This window comes from Athene cunicularia, assembly GCF_003259725.1.
Source record: "Athene cunicularia isolate RWA chromosome 1 unlocalized genomic scaffold, athCun1 chr1_part2, whole genome shotgun sequence".
Lineage (NCBI taxonomy): Eukaryota > Metazoa > Chordata > Aves > Strigiformes > Strigidae > Athene > Athene cunicularia.
In genome coordinates this window covers 9,202,566-9,223,426 of record NW_020799092.1, presented here as the reverse complement: position 1 = coordinate 9,223,426, position 20,861 = coordinate 9,202,566, and the positions used below count along the sequence as shown (strand labels likewise).

Here is a 20,861-nt window from a genome sequence, read left to right as displayed (position 1 = left end):
CCACCCACCCCCCCAGTGCCCATTGCTCTGACTTCACTGGTTCTAACAACACGATTTATTTTGAACTGCTATTTCCAAATCAGAGCAAGCAACAAGAATTTCCTCTTGCTGGGTGTGGTGAGGGAGGTCTCCCATGCAATTTCAGGACACAAGCTTGATTTTGTAAGTTAGGGTAACTTGAGCTCTCCTTAAAAAGCAGTGTCCTCTTCTGCTGTAATAAGACTGGAAGTTTATTTTAGCTCTGGTAATAAACAAGGTACAGCAAATACAGTACTATCCCACTCAACTCCTTTCAGCTCCTTGGAGACTGATAGCATGCTCCCTCTTTCCTGCCATCTACACATAAAATCACCAAGGATCCTTCATGGTTGCAGTATGGTTGCCATGAGTTTCTTCTTTTTGTGGAATAAATGTATACTCCACCTTATCAAATGCGGTGACACTTACAATCTCTAACATATTTGTCCTTAAAATTAATTATTGAAATAGAAATATGGTATTATAATTATGTTACACCTAGTTTAAATAGCAGCCCCTGTCACACCAGAAGTCAGTGGTAAAGTGCAGAGCTGACCTAGAATGTCTTGGCAGTGTGATTTGTGTCACGATCCCTGCAACTGCACAGACACCACAATAGCAGTCAGGCCATCAGTACGCAACCTCTACTGATCATATTTGTACTAGCTACATAAAAATAAAATGTTTGTTCTCCTTTTGCTTGTCTTTTCAGCTATCCAGTTCCATGTACTTTGATGTAATTTCAGTTCACTGATGCAGTATTTCTGTTTGTGTATTGCAGGTGGCTCATTCATGGAACTGTGCTGCCTAGCATGACATTGTACAGTCACTTACAACAGCAATGATTACCCCGGGCATCTGCAGTACTGATACACCAACCTCAGTAACATTGCAGGTAAGAAAGCGAGAAAGCAAAGGAAAGGGGTTTTTTGTTAACAAAGTGCAAAAAAAGGGTTGTTCCCATACCATAGCTCATCAACACCACATAAATTAAAACCCGTTTCCATTATAGCCCCTCAAAGGGACCATGTAATCTTAATGGATGGAAGTCTGTAATTCTGAACAGTGGCAAACATGTATGATACTTTCCATATCAAACACCACCTCTGAGGACTAGGAAAAGTTTTTGTAGGGTAATTTTTGTTGTTATCATTTTCGTTCCAAAAATACTTTTGACACAAATTAATTAATTGATACCTGACTTACAGCTGCCTTTTCAAATCTGAATTTTTGGTCTGAGTACTATTGAATTGCATGCCATTAAAAATGTGACATACAGCTTGAAATTAGACTGAATAGTGTAAAGGATTTGTAAAGAAAGTGACTACAATCAGTTGTCAATAGGCATCGGAACAGCTCTCCCTCGATGATTACATGCTGAGCACCCACTCGTTCTGGGCAGAATGGTTCTCCCAGTCTTGAGCTACATGGTATTTTTGCCACCTTTCCAGGTTAAATTAGCACTGGATACTTTAAGGGCAAAGCCAATTGTTTTCTGTATTAAAAACCTGAATGACTATTAGCAAATGACATGTAAAAGCAGATAATGCAGATAAATGAGGCTGGCCTAAAAATAGCCTATTTTTAATAGAGAAGCAAATGGGGATTTTCTAGTCTGAGGAGTTCAAAGATGACACCTTAAAATATCTTCCCCTATTCATAATAAAGGGAAGTTGAGATAGTAAATGCTATTAATTTATAATATCTCTCCGCTGAAAGAAACAGAACAGGAGGATCTCTCATTCTCCCCCACCTGTGTCAATTATTCCCATGCATGTGACAGTATCATGATTTGTGATCGTGCTGGAAATGTCATAAAGATAAGGTTTCTGATGTGAATGACAAGACACATTTTGTAGGGAATAACTTTGTTAACCTTTAAAAGAGTGATGCATATCAAATACATATTAAAAAAAATAGATATAGATAAGAGATTATGGTGTGCATTAAAAAAACAAAATGGGATGTGCAAATTGAGCTAAATTTTAAAGAACAACCTGAATTTTCATCTAAATCTGTACTCAGACCTCAAGCTTTGTAATTTTGGTTGAATGTTTTCTTTCTGAGTAATATATTACATACCGTGAACATCCTCAAAGAATTATGCCCTCTTCTTTCTCTCATATTTTGTATGCTTCCAGTACAAATCTAAAATAACATTTATTGACAGTTGTATCTAGGAATGCATATTGCTAAAATGACTTCTTTTTTTGTTTTTGTGGGTTTTGTTTCTTTTTTTTTAATGAAGATTGACTTTCCACAAACTAATCTGGAGTTCATTAAACCTGAACCTGACAAAAGAAGGAGGTGATCCTGAAGAGCCAACCAAAGACTGCCTGAAGCATATTGCAAGACTTTCACAGATATTCTCCCTTTCTGTAAGTTGTACCCAGCTAGCCCTGCTGATTCTTGGCTTGCTGTACTTATCCTATTGATCACAGTTAAATGTATCCAATTCTTTAAAACCAAAATTTTCCTCTGAAGGAGCCTATCTTGATTGATCTGAGAAGTAACACCTCTAAATGAGAGAACAGATCACAGTAAAGCCTAAATGAGCCCCTGGAGATGGCAGTGTATTTTGCCAGTTTAGAGAAGGATTGTTTTTCTATCACTGTGTCTTTTCATGTCTTTGAAGTGAGAAACTAATTTTTGATTCAGAACATAAGATTTTGAGGTGATGCACAAAGTCTATATCAGTATTAGCAAGAAAACCTTTGGGTTCTATGAAAATCAACCTCCTCAGATATAGTAGTTAAATGTCATATGATTCTTAAAACACAATATGTCAAGTTATAAACAAGGAAAGAAGCATGGAAAGTTTTCACAGAAAGTAAATAAAGAAAAAGTGAAACAAAACACACTGTATATACTGAAGCAGGTTAATAGACTCAGCTATATGTTATGCTATCAGTTAGGATTATGTACTGTATAAAATACATTTGTTTATAGTCAGAGTGGAATTGGGAACACAGGTGCTCACAGAGAGCTATTATACCAATCACAATTAATTGTGTGAATTAATCCTCCATCAAAGGCCAAAAGGTGCATTTGTTGTGCAATAATTAAATCACTTAAAGCCATTTCAGCCCTCTCAGTGGGATATGATGTATGTGTTAAGAGGACTTTTCTGTGATGATTTCTATGTTGGCTGTTTGGGGTTTTTAAATTAATTTCTCAAAAGAAATATGAGACGAACTTGCTGATGTATTTGATGTTTACCTCAACTTTTAAAAATACACGATGAAATGTAAAAATATTTTTATTAACCATGGAATCCGTGATTTGGTTCTTTTTTACTTTATTTTTAAATATGAATGGGAGGTCAGTATTTTATTGTAAACAGCCACTGTGTTAGGGCACCGACAAGGTGCCAGCAAAATTTCCACCTTCAAAATATGCTCCAAAAGTGATTTGGGGAACTTCAAGCCAATGCATCTGATCTCTATTCATGATAAAATGGTGGGTTCTATAAGAAGAATAAGATCATTAAGCATTTAGCTAAGTATGGAGTAATTAGTCAGAAAAGTGTCATTGTGGCTTCTGTGAATATAAACCCTGCCTCACCAACCTGTTTCTGTCCTAGAAGGTTGTTAGTGGGTGCATGGATATTGGGAATTTGGTGGACATAAGACAGTTGGATGCTCAGAAAACTTCGCTGAGATTCCAGATCATATCGTTAAAGAAATGAAGTTGCCATGGGTTTAGAGGTAAAGATTGGATGTTTAATGGTGGCTATTCAGAATGGAGGAATCAACAGTAAGATCTGTCAGTGCTCAAGGCTGGGACCAGTTTTAATCAGCATCTTCATCAATGACATGAAGAAGGAAGTAAATGGGAAAATCTCCAGGTTTGCAGATTGTACTGAGCTCTGCCGGATTGTCAAACACTGTGCTGGTCTACCAAGTGAATCATCAAGGTGAAAGAAAGACTCTTTGGGGTTTGAATAAAGGAATTCCATTTTTAAGTACTTTCTGACCAGAAGGAGTCTGTCAGCCTCTAATTTGTGTTGTATCTGTATCAGAGGAATTCTTTTTACCTCCTCAGTCATGATAGATTTTCATTTTAAAAATTTCTAACAATATACTGGTATCCTAGCACATTACCATGATACCTAAAGATCTCTTCCTTATTTTTTTGGTATGTCAAGAAAAAGAGAGAAATTTAAGTAGTCTTAGTGGCGATGTATCTGTATGATGATGCCTCAGGCTTACAGACCTTAAATACAATTTTTAAATAAATGGGTGTCTCGTTAGAAAACTAAGAAACCATTCTCAGGCTGTCAGGATCTTTCTGTTCCCTCTACTGAAGGCAGAGGGAACATGTGAATGGACAGCAAATGTTCAAAAAAAAAAAAAAAAAAAAAAAAAAAAAAAAAGTAAAAACAGACAGCTTATGAATGCAAGGCTGATGTGGCTCCATGTCCCCAAGTTCAGACATTAGTAAGCTGGACCGTATATTCCTGATCAGTGTATCAGCACAGAAGGAAAGCAGTACCTCACCAGCATGCACAGAAATGTGCAACACTGCCACGAAACAGACAACACAGCCTGATTCTGTTCCTCCTCTCTGCCTGATCAGGATCAGTCTCCTGGTGGAATATATACACATGCATACACATACTTATTTTTATATATAGTATCAAAATATTGATTGCTTCAGTAGTTGTGCTCAGTCTATCCAGTAGGTGGCCCCAGATCTTCCTGCTCTCTCCAGCTGCTGACACCCAGACATATGAGCCCCAAGGTTCACAGCCACACTCCAATTTGGTTGCTGGCACTTGGGCCTCTTCCTGTATCCTGAGGAAAAGTTTCCTTACTGAGGAAACAGACATGGGTTTCCTCAGTAGCTGGTCCAGACATATGGTCTTCCCAGTAGCTGACTCTCGCACCCCTGGCTCTCTAGTAGCTGGCACAGATCGCTGGTCCCCATGGCCAATATCTCTTGGATGTTGATTAATGAGGGGATCAGCAGGACTAAAGGAAATTAACTTCACCTTATGGCACTTGTGCTCCTCACAGCCCTACACTGCTGCTGTGTGATCTTTAGTGTCATCACCAAACCAGCTAGGAGAGGGGACACCAAGAGAATTCATTAGTTACTGCCAGCGACTTTGGCTGACTTCTGAAAACATTTCAGATGTGAGCCTTTGATTCCTTTTAGGATTACTATGTTTGAAATACAAACCCCAGAAAAGTAGCCATCTGAGATAATGGCTGCTCTTTGAACTTGATGCAGCCTGCTTGTGTGCAGTGGCTCCCAGTGTAAGGATCAGAGACTGGTTTGAAACCAGGAAGATGAGTCTTGTTTCTGCCATCTTTCTTTCCTTCACTTATCGTTTTAATTCTACCTTATTTTTTCCTCTCTTTCAGCTTCCCTTTTTCTTTTCTTTTTTATCACTTTCCTGGTAAGAATCTAGCTTGCCTACCAGTCATCACAGGAGTGAATTGTGATTAGAAAGACTACTTCCAGTTGGGTGAATAGTAGAACAGGTCTAAAAAAGTGCAGTGATGCTGCACACTTTGCTAGTCTGTCCACGGGAGTTCTCATTTGTGTTCTTGTTCTCACGTGTGCAAATTATCTTCAGTGCTGGGGGACAGCAATTTGCATTTTCAAGCTTTGCTGCTCTTTCCTCTTTTTGCCCTTTGTCTTGTTCTGCTGTAGTACTGAATATGAACAACAAAACCAGCTCGGAAACATTTAAACTCATTTTTGCCATTTCCTCCACAAAAAAAGTGATAAGACCAGCTAATAAAGCTTGCACAGAAGCCAGATTTTTTTTTTTTTTTTAATTTGGCTAAGGGGATTAATGAAGATGTTTTATATGAAAACTACTGAACTATTTAAGTTTTTAAATTTTTTGTTATTTGTGTTGAGCAGAAGGTTATAGATTTTAATATAGCTGTTATATGGAGGGAAATTTAGATACAATTCTACCTAAAAAAAACATAAACTGTGTTTTTATCAATAAAGAGGATATATTAGCATCTTATCCATATTGAACCAAAGAAACATCTTTATTAGTATAACAATCTCCAGATGCTATATGTAAAATACTTTTTACCTTAAATGTCCTATTACATGTATATGTAAACTTTAGTTACAGCTAAGAAACTTAAAACATAAAAATACCCCACCCCACTCAACCTTTAATTTCAGCTCTGATCTTTAAAACATGTAAAAAGAAAATGGCATTGCCTCTGGAGTAAAGTTAGAGGGAAAAATCTGTTATTTAGAAAACCTGATACAAGGATTGATTTCTTATCTCCCTTTGCAAGCTCAGTAGCAGCTTTAGCAGCTTTAATCTGAACAACAGATCTTCTAGTTTGGAGGATGCTGTTTGAAAGCTTGTATCTCTGTTTAAAGTCAACATATAGAAGGGGTCCTTTAGATGAACTGTCCAGCAGAATACCATCCGAATGCATGAGATTACCAGCCAAGCAATAAAGTCTTAGGCCTACTTTTATCTTTTTCTGTGTTTCTTCATGCAAACACAAAGACATCTATAATTTGTTACAATAGACATGCTGTGAATTCTGAAGCTGTTTCCTGAAATGGTTACCAAAATGATACTTTTCTTGAAAGTATTACTGAAAGTCATGACAGAATTTGTATCACAATTAGGTTCATCTTCTGCATACATTTACGAGTTTATTCTTCTAAAGGAAAGAAGTAAACATTCACTCTTGTGACAGAAAAAAACCCATGCCCATCTTTGTACTGCTGCTCTCTGTTCCTAAATGCTTGCCAATTCAAAATTGCAAAGAAAAGTTCCCTAGTGCATACAGAGCCAAAGGAACTCACTGCTATGAGTTGTGAAAGCCACAATCTTGGCAGTTAGAGCAGGGCTAAGATGGGGTTTTTGGCTGAAAACATCCACAAACATTGAAATAGAAGGAAGAAGACCTTGGAAAGAATGTAAACAGTTGGCTTTTGAGCCCTGCTTCTGGGTAATGAAACACTTGACGAAATGAGCTTTTTACTTACTACCTTCTACAAGGTTTCTCGCATCTTGCTCTGAAATATCTAATATGGAAAGTCACAGTTACCTTATGTTGTGAAGTAGATGGATCAGCAATCTGGTCAAGTATGACCAAGAAAATGATGTTCCTCTTGGTTTTAGTAATGGTTTGTGTGAACTGGAGATCAGTTTGCGCTCTCAAAGCTTGCTTTTGAAGGCTCTGATATCATATTAAGGAGAATGAGCTTTTCTTTCACAGGGAATTTATTTTTATGTTTTCTGATGGTATCAAAACCTAGGACTTAATATGTGTGAGGCAAAGACATTTGAACCGTTGACAAATCAGAGCATATATAGCAAAAATTATTCTGCAGCATTTCTCACTACAGTGAAATATGGTGTGAGGACTGACCATTTTATCAATATGTCATTTAGGTATCTAATATCTATATGAGGAATTTGGTATTGCATCCTTTTTTGGAAGTGAGTACAGTGAAGTACAACATGCCAGACCTTGTAAACAGACGTAGAAGTTTCTGGGAGCTTTTCTTCCCTTTTCCAAACTCATACTAGTGCTAGGGATAATCACACTCTGTGTGTGTGTGCATGCACACGCTTGTTCTTGTGTATGTGCATGGATGTGTCTAAACCCTATTTTAAATGCAAATAGTCAAAGCAAAGGCAGGATTAAAAGCTATGGCTAGCAATGTTGTGTGTCTAGTTGTCACAGTAGTTAGAGACAATGTGTAGCAGATGGATGTAACAACAGTTTATCTGGTGATAACTGCATCTTCTTTGTCTCTGTCAGAAAACCCCAGTACAAACAAACCAACCAACCAACAACAGGGACAGTGGAGAAGAAAAATGAGAGTGCTCGGTAAGTGAAATAATCACATATGTGTGTCTTTTGATACTTCATTTTTATATGACCCAAGGCTGACAGATCCAGATTATAAGTATCACTTTTCTTATAAAAGCTGGTCTGCACAAAAATTATATCCTACCCAGAGGAAAACATGTACTTAGTGCAAAATCAGTGTACTGTATGACTTGGCCCCTCTGTACAATAAAGTTTGCTGCTACACAAAGCTTCAGGTGGTTTTAATTTCAAACTGAATTTCTGATCTCTTCCAGGCTCTCTGAGTCTCTTTACTACTGCAATAATCAAAATTGTTCCCTTCCTCTGATACTGGGCAGTGCACAGTGCACAAAAATGTATGCCATGTTGAGGAGATGAAGATTTTCTAACCTGCTGGAGGTGCTTGGGCTTCTGACTTCCAGGTAAGAGAAAATTAACCAAGTAGGAAAATTAACAATAAACAGAATGATCATGTGCTGATTAATGCAGCACTTAAGTTTGCTCAGGACAGTATCGTGCTTTGGTTCAGACTGTACTTTCAGTTCTGTTCCTGTGTCAAAGTGAAGATATAGTTGCAAGTCTTGTGATGACCTTGAGCTGAATGTGCCAGCCCTGCCTTCTTGGGTGAGGTTTTCCATTTCTCAGGAGAAAGAAAAGAGTATTTAATTTTCTGTAGCAGATTCGGTCGGTTTCTAGTAACAGCTGATCAGTCAAATAGTTAGCACTTACATAGCACTCCATATGTTCAAACTACTGTACAGATATAAAGTGACTAATGGGAGATAAGGTGGACTGAAATATGCTCCTAGATTATGATACCATGTAAATATGTGCAGTCCCACCTGTAATCTATCTTTCTGAAGTAGACAGGATGAAAATTTGAAGTCAGTACACGACAATTTGAAATAATTTTGTTGTGATGGTCCACCCCCACTTCTTACGCTGGGAGCTGATTGTTGGAAGGCTTTCCTGATGGTGGAGGTAGTCTTTCCTTGTAACAGCAGATGTTAGGGGCAGAATCTGTGTCAGCAGCTGCATTTATTCCAAAACCTTGGGAGGTATTTTGTGTTAAGTTACCTACCTGTGAAAACATTAAACGTATGGATGCAATGGTTGAGCAAATTTGGTTTAACAGGCCCTTGTAAGGGCTGGGTAAGCACAAGCTGCACCAGTTTTGCAATCTCAGTTCCATGTTGTACCTTTAGAAAAAAATACATCATCTAAAGCTTTAATTGATGAAAAGCTGCATACACTCACCACAACGTTATTTAAAAAACAAATAATGATTTAATAATATAAAACTATCGACTGTTATTTCCCTCTGGATGCAGTTTCCTAAGAATACGTGTGTCTCAGGTTTCTATGTAAACTATTAGCAGTTTGACATGTTTGCATACATGTCTTTTTTATGTTTAGTGGGGATCATGTGAAAGTGAAGATTCTGAAAGATCAGGTTCTGAAGCATGTTATCTTATTTACCATTATTAAATTACTAGAATCCATTTCAAATTTGTAAAAGAACCATGAGAAAAAAGAATATGGGCAGTGTGTTGTCTTCCACACCCTAAAGCAGCAAAAGATTTTGGAATGCTTTGTCAGAGCATGCCAGGCTTTCAGATTAGACGTTTGTCAAATCTTGTTTCTGTGTATGGGTGGCATTTCTGCAAATGAAGAGCTTGACTGTTCTTTGAAGATGTGACTCCGCATCAGGGTGTGGTCCAGCATATCAGTCCTGCCAGGTGTTTCACAGGATATTTAATATGACTCAGCCTGTCACAGAGCTTCTCTGTAGGTAGTGGATGCAGTGTACACACTGTTCCTTCTGGCTATCACAAAGATTGCTGGCATGAAAAGATGGAAGATGTCATCACTTTGTCTCTCCTGGTGACACCATTGGGAGTGGCTGGCACCTGCAGTCTTGCCAAAGAACAAGTACTTCTGATCAGGCTCTTAGCTGGTTTGTCCCTTTAGTTTGTTTCTCACAAAAGATAATTTCAAACAGGTTTTTAATTTTGCTTCATGCTAACACTACAGAAGGAAGTTCTGGTTCATAGTACACATCATCTTTAAAAAAAAAAAATATCTCCTTCATATATCCACAATATTTTGTAGGTGCGTGAACAACTGGGAAACTAACCTTCAGAAACAGAGGGATTACATTTCCTTAGAGATGTCTCGGTCATGCGATTTAACTGCTGAGAGACATGTATATGCAAATTGAGACAGTGGGTTGAAGGAGATGAGTATCTTCCATATAAATGGATTTCTGAGGTTTCTTCTCTTGGTTCTCTTTTTCTTAGATTTCAATCATTTTGAAATATAAAGTAAAACTGGATAGAGCCCAAATCATCTCCAGCATTACCTTCATTGACTTTGGATTGTATTCTCCATAACTGAGCTGGTTTTGAAGGTTCATTCAACTCTATCCTGTATTATGTTTGGCAACGACAATTCATCAGCTCAGTTCCTCACTTCCATCATCCACAAAACAGCTCTCTGATTTCTTGTTATTACTGAGACATATGAACTTGAATTATTGAAACAGCTATAACACATGAGCAGAATATAAAATAAATGTTCTCTATATATTCATGTCTATTTTAAGGACTTATGTTACCATCACTATCAAATCATAGGTAAGTAAAATAAATTAGAGCTGTTCTTTGTCTACATGTATTGTTAACATAATGAAAGAATGCAGCTGCAGTAAATCAGCCCAAAAGTCAGTCTAGGGCATCCTGTCTCCAATGGTGACCAAAGACAGATGTCGTAAGGCAGACAGTGAGTGGGCCAAACATAATGACACTGCACTACTCTCTCAACTTCTAGTGATCTGCAGCTCAGAGACTTCCTGAGACAGATTTTTTTTAGTTTAAGGGCCCTCTTGCACTTTTTTTTTTCTACTATTTTTTCCAAATAAAAACTGATTCCACATAAACGTTTGGCTTTCAGAATGTCCTGTAGCAAGGACCTCCACAGCTCAGCTCTATGTTGTATCATTTCTATGTACCACAATTTACCACATTGTTAGTAATACCATAGAAGAAACCGAGTTTCCAATCACTCTGAATTCTGGATGCTTCCTTTGCTGGAAGCTTGCAGTGTCCTTAAGAGAACCTAAATTTCTCCTGCAGGTATGTGCTTACTCTTTATTCAGTTTAGAGAGGGTATTCAAAATCACTAGTCACTTTTGCAAACCTTGGGCTGGGAACTTGAAATTATCCTCCTTCTCAGAGCAGAAAAGCAGCATCTGTCCTGATGATAAAACTCAACCTCACATTTGCAAGGATAAAGAAATGAAGATCATTGGAGGCACTTCCTCACTGCCTGTTAGAAGACAGCATCATAGAGCTTAAGGAGAGGTATCATGGCACATTAGATCAAGCCTTGTTACCAGGCATCTGGGTTAGAATGCGCTTTGCAGCTTTTTGAAATTTCTAAATTGTTTTATTCACTGCACAATTAAATGTACAATTTAATAATGTTTTTTGTTCTTTGAGCATGTCTCTCTTGCTTATGCTCTTCCACTTTTCAGGCACATCTCAAGGCAGCCAAATTATAACATACTCATTTATGCAGTGGAAAGTAAGAACTTTCATAAAATGGAAACACAATCATGGTACATTCACAGATAAATTTAGCAGCAACATTGCATCCAGTACTTGCAGCAAGTGCATTGATTCTTAAAGACCCAGAAGCCAATGCTAAAAAAAACCCCAAAACCTAACCCAAAAACCAGTGAATGTTTCCTTAATAAATATGGGATCAAGGGGATGGCAGAGGGAAGTGTAGAATAACATTTTATACTCTCAGTTTTACTTCTAATTTCAGGGAAGGATGATTATAAGACATATAAAAAAATAAAGTTTTCCCTAAGACAGGAGGTATGGAGCTGGTCCCTCCTACTCAGTACTGCTTATTAGTGCCCTGTGCACTTTTACCATTGACTTTACTTACTGAGTGTGGTAAAAAGCCAAGCTTTAGTGGAGATAGAATTTCTATAACTGTATGTACACTGCATGGCACAGTAACCAGGGAAATTACACCAGTACAATTGTTTATTCAGAGAATTTTCTTGATGACAGAAAGAAACCAAAGGCAATATTAGAAATACCATCACTTATGATGCATTACTAACATGCTGTTGTTTTGTGTATGTAGAGAACATCTGTACTTAAAATTTTTTGTAACATTATTTTGCTACTGCAAACTGTTCTGAAGAGACAATTTTTTGACGTAGACAGTGGAGGTGAAGACAGAACTCCCTGGTAGGCTTAGCAGTTTTCCTAGAAACTTCCTGCTAAATTCTGTCAGGGAAGGTGCACAGAAAAGGACATTCCTTTAAAACCATGTGCCAAATCAGATAATTTTGAGATCAGACATTAAGGTGTCAGAGGGGATTTGTACTACCTTACTTAATCCCCTGTATGGACCAGGCAGAGTAAACATGACTCCTCCCAGCTCTCCTTTGCCAGAGAAGATGCCCTTTCAGTTATAGCATCCCTCAGCCTTTGACTCTCACAGTATTATCATTGATTTTCATGTTGCATAGCAGGGTAGCTATAGAGTTTCAGAGGTTAGGATATATACCAATATATTTGAAGCTCACTTTCTAACCAGTAATTATAATAAAATGTGATCGATTGAAGCCAGACTTTGTTCGTAATTACACTTTTGAAAGCCAAATTGATTTAGAATTGTTGAATCAGATTGTAATTGTTTAATAAAAGCAGAATTTAAGCTGTTCCCTGAGAGTCCACAACAGAATGCTGTAAGGAACTGAAGGAAGTAATGCCTCAAATATTCATTGACACAGAAAACCTCAAGGACAAACTGTGGCCTTTGGATAAGTCTGAGGAACGTCACCCAAAGAAGCAGGAGTGTATGGAAGGATGCATCCCCCACTCCCTTGCAGTTGCATTGTCAGACTCCTTAGATAAGCCTCAGAGGGGGAGACATGGACTGAGCAGAAACCAGGTTGTTTTCCCTCAAGCACAAGTACCGCTAAACCTGATACTTTGTGGCTCTGTTGTGCAAGCCAGACACCATGTTTGCCTTGCTAATGACCTCGTACCTTCACCACTGAAGTGGTAACAAGAACTGGTAAGAGGTGATAATTTCTGGGATGTGTGATAAGATCTCTGGGAACAGAGGAAAAACCGAAGCTGAGCAAGGGAAACCAACTTAACTGGAATGCATGCTTCATCTTTTTCCTTGTCTTTTGTGGAAATGAATTTGTGGAATACCTGCCCCTCCTCGTCTAGTATGCTTATCAGTTAATAAGATTAACTTAAAAAGGCAAAAGAAACTTTGCTGTGTGTGCACCCACTACCCAGGATTACTGGACGTGAGACAATGCTGGATCCAGGGGTGGTGATCCAGATTTCTTTGACTCTCCATTCCTCTCCTCCCCATAGATTTATAAGAGATCACATTACTTATTATCCTTTTCTAAGTTTAAATTGTTCTCTACCCCAAATAAAAGATTTTAGCAGGTCGTTTGGTGTCGTTTCCCCTTAATTTAACCCAAGGGTATAATGGAACCATTGGGATTCTCTGGGCTTCTAGTCTGGGTCGGGACAAATGCCCAACAGAGTATTTATCAGACACAACTAGAGCCTATCTTGCCCTTTTGCATCTTACTTGGTTTAAAAGGCTGTAGTTTTATCTCAATGTGGAGAGCAAACATGGGTTTATGCAAAGAAATAAGATAAGAACAAAACAACAGACCACAATTAATTTGATATTTTCTACAGAACACATTACTGATAAAACAACTTCAAAACTGGATTGTAGTAATGTACATGAAATTTAGTAATAACTTTTGCGAGGATGTATGCATTGTTAGGAATAGACAACTCTTCATTTTAAACATTGAATGTGATTACTTTTTTTTACTGCCTGTAATAATTTTTCACTTTCTTGGCACTGTAGAACAACTAACAATGGACAACTATGTAGGATATGGTATGCTTTCCATACATAAAAGCACAATCTAATCAGCACGCTAAATCTGTCAATAATCAAACTTTTCATGTTTTATTCTTTTTTGTTTTAATGTAACAGAGAACAAAGTCTGTCTCTGGCATGGGAAGAACCTTCTAGATCATACAGGTTTCAAATGGAAAACTACTTTTTGTTAATTTCTTCCTACTCTTGTTCTTTCCTAGGACATGGTTCACCATATGGTCTTCATGACATCTTAAACTTATTACTATTTGTTTTAGTCAGAATTTCTTTTATAAAATCTTTGTAAGTACTTTCAGTGAGTAAGTTCTACAGATCCATCTGCCAGTTGACCAGCCAAAGCAATAGCTAGTATATCTGACCATGAGCTTTGCAATGTGTGGGGATGGGGAGGCTTCACTTGTCTTATCACAAGGAGGAGTGAATATATTACTCTTTTTCAAATGAAAAATTTGGAAATCCAGTGTCCTTTTTACTGACAGTATTTGTTATCTTTCTTTTAGTCCTTGCCATTTTCTGATCTTCATACAATCACACAATGTTTTCTTTAGAAGCCCTCAAAGGACCGAAGAAAATCACAAATGGAAAGCAAATAAGCCTTGTTAATGTTGTTTGTGTGCTAAAACTAAAGGAATTACTTAATCATTATTTTTTAAGTTTCTCCTCTCTTTCTGTCTAATTACTTTTAAAATACTTAAACTGCCAACCAAAACTCATCTGTCTGTTCTTTTAAACAGTTCTTCCATACTTTCTTTCCTGGCCCAGTTGCACCCATCAGTGACATGATAGCCTTTACTACTTAAAGGTTTTTTTTGTTTTCAGTTGATATTTTCATTCCAGTACGTTTGCTAGCTCAGCCTTCCCTGTTTCTTCCAGACTAATAACATGAATTTCATGAGATCAAAGTCTTTTTTGAAAATGCAACACAGCATAATATGTGAAGAGAATTACAGAAATACATGACATGTTATAAACATCTAAATTAAAAGATGACTTGCAAAAGGCCATGCAGTTCTCTACAGAGATCTTCACATGCTAGAAAGTGTAGTGAACTGTACAGTTCTGTTTACCTGACAGATATCTTCCAGCATAGGGTTGAGACAGTGCAATAAAATTAGGATAGTAAAATTGTTAAAAATAAAATGCACATCTATTTCTCATTTACAGTCAAGTCACCACTGGAAGATGCTAAAATCTCAGGAGAATTTCACAAATCCACAGGATGCCTCACCAGCACTTAGTTTTCTGTTTGAATGTGATTTAGCTGAAAGGTACAGCTAGACAAATGGCTCCCTACTGGCTTTCTATATGAAAAGAATCAAAGACTGTAAATTGTTCTTACTTCTAAAGCAAATTGTAATCTGTATTCATTCAGCTCAAAATTCAACTTTTACAAAAACTATCTTAAAGTCTCGAGGGAGACCTAATAATCTACAGCTACTTAGAAGTTGTAAAATGAGTGGCTGTCAATCATTAGCATCATGCAGGGAAGGAAGAACAAAACAGCAAAAGGGGTAGTGAGATTAAATATAGAAGGAAACCAGTTTCATACTTTAAGGAGAATCCAGGTTGCAAAATGAGCTGTTAAGGGGAAATTTGAAGTCCTACATATTGTGACCTATTGCTAAGGACTAGACTCGTCAACAATCATTTACAAATTGTTTATATTGTAGTAGTGTCTCTGAGTGTGTAAACCTGGAACAAACTTGTAAGAAGACACAGTCTCTGTTGTGGAGTACTCATTACCTGAAGACAGAATAAATAAAATTGGCTAAAAGAAGAAAGCTACAATATATTACAATGCAATCAGGCAAATAAATGAGGAACACCTTTGTTCTATTAATTTAATTATTTATTGACAAATAGGTTGTTTGTCAAGGATAAAAGATATAACTAGAAGGAACTGGAAACCTGGCTGAAAATTAACATTTTGAAACTATGCAAAGAATGAGTCATACAAGCATTTTTAAAGTTGAGGGTTTTTTTAAGTTGGGGTGGTTTTTTTTGGTTGGGTTGGTTTTGGGGTTTTTTTTAGATAAATTCTCAGAGATTTTGGCAATAACCATAAAAAGCCTAGGGAAGAGGAGTGCCTGAATCTCCTGTCTCTGTAACCACTACCAGAGGCCACACGTGAGGAACCTGATACTCTAAAATTCATACCCTTTGCAAAATGGATCTGATATAGATGAGCTCCTCTTTCTTAGGAGAATAGCCTTAAAGACTGGAATATTTAATTAATTGTGATATACTCGTCTCACTTCTCTGCTTACAGAGTTTTCAGTCTATGTAAATAACTACATATTGTAGCAAACCCTGGAAAGAGCTGTCCTCTATTATCTGAACAATTTTTCTTAGGCCTAAAGAGATTTCTCTTGCATTGAGTCACAGAGCCAAAAGATCAGTTAATTGTGTCCTCTAATCAAGACTAATTTATGGATTGCTAAAATCAGATTTGATACAACACTCAAAAGTTTGCAAGATTATTCACTGAAAAAAACCTTCTAGACCTATTAATTACCAGACTACAAGATAGCATAGTTTCCCGGCATGTGAAGGGTAGGATTTTTAACTCAGATCTGCTTGTAGACCTTATCCTGTTATTGGCTTTTAACAAATATACTGATGTATGTAAGCATGAATAGCATAAGAACCATGTAGTACTAGTTGAGTTCATAAGTATTTACTGTAGTTCTAGTGTTTCTGAGGATATTATGTTTGCTCAAATACAAATGTGATGGGTAAAACAAGTAGAATTCAATATTTTTCTATTGTACTTGTGGCCCTGACCAACACTGACATTCAAGAGAGCAATGGATATTATATCTGGGGCTTAACAAATTGTCAGTAGTTAAAAGAGCACATTAACTAAGTTTTGACTTACAGCAAATTAATTCTAAACAAATCAAATATTAGCTGTTGAATTTTCTGGAAAGGCTGGGATCAAAATAATTTTATCATTCTTTGTTTAGCTGGAAAAATATGGGAGTTCCTTTCATTATAGCATTGCATATATTCAAATATTGTCTGCTAGTAAGAACAAGCAGTAACTAATAACATTTTTCTGCTTGACTTGGTGCCTGTATAGAGCATATTTCACTCTTCAGTTATTTGTTGAACTAGGCGAGAAGGGAAAGGGAAAAACTAATTTCCATATTATCTGCACGTGCTTGACACACAGGACCTTTGGAGCAATTGCATAGTTAGAAGATAGGATGATATGAAAGGGATTTTTTTTTTTTTAATATGCAGTCCTCCTTCGAGTATGTTTTCTTCTAAATAGCTGTGTGAATATTAAAGTAACAACTTTATATTCATAATAGATTGCCTAGAATAAATAAAAAAATAATCCTTGCAGAATAGGCTAATTTGGAGCTATCATGATAATTTATTTATAATGTATTCCCTCTCTCCCCATTAAGGCCCTCTCAGCATTATACAGTTATAAACTGTATTAAAACATCATCAAATACGTACCATAACAGACTAACAAATAATAAAATCAGACCTGAGCCACATTGTTAAAAGGGGGGTTGAAAGTGCTACAGGTGGCAGCTGATGGCAGCACAGAAAGCTCTGCCTTTCAAGTATGTCAAACTGTTAGCCTTTTTTTTCAAAATATCCACATTTTTATTTGATGGCCTGTAGTTAGTTTGATGATCAAAGTGTACATATCGTTTTGCTTCGGCTTGTTTTATTGAACTTAAAAGCTCAACTTTAGAGCTGTAGGTGCTATTACACTTCTGAGCACTTACCTTTATGATTTCTCTTGATAGCAAGGAGGAGTCATTGCTGCAAATGTGGTACTGTCTCCTGTGTTTCACTTCTGATTTATTTTTCTAGGATATACTGTTGGCAAAAGGTGCTGGATAGGAAGCTGGGAAGAGAACATTCTGGTTTTGTGATGAGCCCATAAAGCAGTGGCCCGGTGACACCTTCTGTCATACATGATGTTTCTGATTTCAAAGGGCTTTCTCCAGGGCAAACTGACAGGATAATCTGTGTCCTTTAGTCATTGTTTTTATGTATGCCTAGACTACCAAATCAGAGATTTTTAAAAGAGCCCAATAGCTGTATCAGTTCAGGGGGGAGGGATTCACTGCTTTTTGTGGGGCAGGTACTTCCCTCAGAGAACTAGATCAAAGCCCAGCAGCTCTTTTAAACAAGATCTGATTGACTGGTGCTGTTTGAAGACATTTTTGCCCCTTTGGCGGAGGTGACCACTCTTGCAGCTCTGGTGAGTAAAAGTTCTGTATGAACATTTCCAGTTTGCTTCAGAAGACAAAAAGAATCTTGGGATGTCAATGCATAAGCTTCAATTACTGACAGATGGTTAAGGGTAACACCACATAGCAGATATACACCAAAGAGCACATCTGTTCTTTTCAAAAGCAGGACAGCTAAATCTGAACCGATCTAGGCAACTTCTGTGTATATGTATTCTCCATGTATCACAATTCATGTCACAAATGCAACATATGAAAGAAAACGTGGAAATTATTTCTGTATTCTATTTTTTCAAAAGAAACCCTTAAAAGATTATTCATCAGCTTTCAAATGTTAAAAGAAACAGTGCATACTTTCTGTCTTTTTCTTTGAAAGAGAGAAAATGTTCTTAAGAGTCAGTTTTGATCCAACAGCTTACATCAAAATTTCATTCTTTTCCTTTTCTAAAGAAAAATGTTTTGGCCAGCTATATTATCCATCCTTTTTTTCCCTGTTTTATCATTGCTGCTACACCAGGTTTTCCTCTTTTATCATTTTTACAGTGAGAGCTCCATCACAAAATCTGTATTAGGCTACAGCCATTCTGGTTTCAACCATAATTTGTTGACAGTACAGCTTATGCTGAATACTTACACATTTTCCCATTAGAATTGGCTTTTTCACTGACTTGGAGTCTTTCTGGGGGGAAGATGTTGATTTTTAAACTAAATTTTCCTTTAGAAAAATGAAAAAGATAACATGTTTTCCATTTCAAAATTATTTCAGTTTAAAAAATACTTTTTATTGTCTTACGATACAAACCAGAAGAGCTGACATTTGAATAAATTATCTGAAATGAACCCTTCTTGTGAGGGAATTTTAAGGTTTTATATTGTTGCTCAGAACAACACAAGTCTTCAAGTGACTGTTAAAAGTTCCCACGGCACAGAAATTTCCTATTTCAGGTAAGAGCAGCAAGAGAAAGTCCATAATTTGCTTCATATTTCAGTAAATTATAATACATGATAGCTCAAATTTTAAAACCTACTTGATGATCAGGGTGGGTTTTTTCCCGTGTATGACCCTGTAACAGTCCAACTAATTAAGTTATCTGCCTCATGTTTCTTGACTCTTGTTACAGTAAAGCAACTGAACTGATTTTTTTTTTCCTATTCCATTTTGAGAGAAAACCTGTTTTTCTAACATTTTATATCAGTGAGAGCTCAGGAGAGTTGCAGTGGTTCAGTAGTTCTTAATGATAACTATTTGTTTTGCTCTAGTTTTCCAGATCAAGATATTCACAGAACAGCAGTCCAACAAATAGAAAATATGTCCAATGATGAATTGTTAGAATACTCCCACAGCTGGTTCAGGTAAGGAAGAAATTGATAGCCAAGGAAGTCTTCTGTCCAGATCAATAACTTCATTAAATACTTTTGATTCTTTCAGTTTGATTGATACATTGTAAGAGGAATAAATAAGAAAGGCTTTACAGCTGATGCAATGACTGAATTAACAATAGGGCTGAGGTATAGACTGTTTTGGCATGCTGATTAAACTTTTCTCTATACTACAAGAATGTATTTACAAATAACAAACTAAAATAAAAAATGCATCTAATCAAGAACAATTTGACTATGACCACCAAACCAGGGTCTGGTGGTGTCAGGGCTTTGTTGCAGTGAAAGAAGCAAATGGTGTTGCAACAAGTCACAGACGTATACAGGGAAAATGGTCAGCACAGATTAGTCAGGGCAATTTGTGCGTAGAATTGTCCCTTTATAGATGTACATTACATTTCACTGGAAATTAATGTTTTCCAAGTTATGAGCCTACTGCTTCCAAAACAATCACTGTGGTTGAGTAGGTCCTGTGTTGCACTTAAGGGGGAACCTTTGAAAGCTTTATTCCCTTACTTGGTAACATTGTGCACATGGATTTCTTACTATTCCACATTTCAGAGTTCCTCAGGGGTTTTTTGTGTGTTTTTAAATAGATATTAGTATAAATGCATGCCCATATATATGAATATCTAGATAGATATATATGTGTATATATATGAATACGGATTACACCTGCACAAATTTACAGCATTCACACAGTAGGACGCTTACGTGTCCTTCCACCTGCCACAGATTCTGTTTCACAAACAAGTTTATTGTCCTGGTTCAACTAGGATAGGGTTAAGTTTCCCCAGCAGAGAGAGAGGGGTAGGGGATCTCCAGCCGGGTTATTCATACCATGCTGGCGTCAGGTCCAGGGGCGGGAAACTTTACTTTCTCTTTGGCTTTTTGGTGGTGGGGAACTGCTCCGTGACCATTTAGCGGTATTTCTCTGTATATTGTTTGTCTTGTTCACTGTTATTGCTGTTTATTGTTGTTATCATTGCTACTGTTGTTGTTCAGATTGTTTATCACACTTTTGTATTAAATTTCTTCTTATTTCAGCCCCGGTTTGTGCCTCACTGCCAGCCTGACCGGCTGAGGGTGGGGAAGGGGCAACGGCAACGTGCTCTCTGGTCCCGGCAGGGCTTAAACCTGCACAGTCTTAATTGGCGCCCAATGTGGGGCTTGAAGGGCTGAAATACGAATAAAAGGGACAGACCCTGACCAGAGTGTGATAGAGCCATCTGTTGGGTGTAATTTTTCTATTTGTTTGATAAGAAAATGTTAGCGATGCTGGCCCACATGTTTGGGTGTTGCGGCTGGATTACTCCTTATATCCAGTGTGTGATCCCTGTGGTGGTGTTTGTTATGGGTGGAAAATGTACAAAGGTTCTTATGTTGTTATACGGGCTATTGAACGCCTATGCTGCCTTTGTATCGCTGTGTGTGGGGGTGGGCCGGTACCTGTTTG

General features: G+C 37.3%; 1 protein-coding gene across 1 annotated transcript in view; it reads left to right on the top strand.

Moving 5' to 3' along the window:
* PIK3C2G (phosphatidylinositol-4-phosphate 3-kinase catalytic subunit type 2 gamma) overlaps window positions 1–20,861 on the top strand; it is a 216,591-nt gene that overhangs the window by 68,517 nt on the left and 127,213 nt on the right. Inside the window, 7 exon segments of the mRNA XM_026863441.1 lie at window positions 800–843; window positions 846–913; window positions 2,267–2,323; window positions 2,325–2,379; window positions 8,080–8,257; window positions 19,286–19,359; window positions 19,362–19,378. Coding sequence (XP_026719242.1) covers window positions 800–843; window positions 846–913; window positions 2,267–2,323; window positions 2,325–2,379; window positions 8,080–8,257; window positions 19,286–19,359; window positions 19,362–19,378 — 493 coding nt within the window.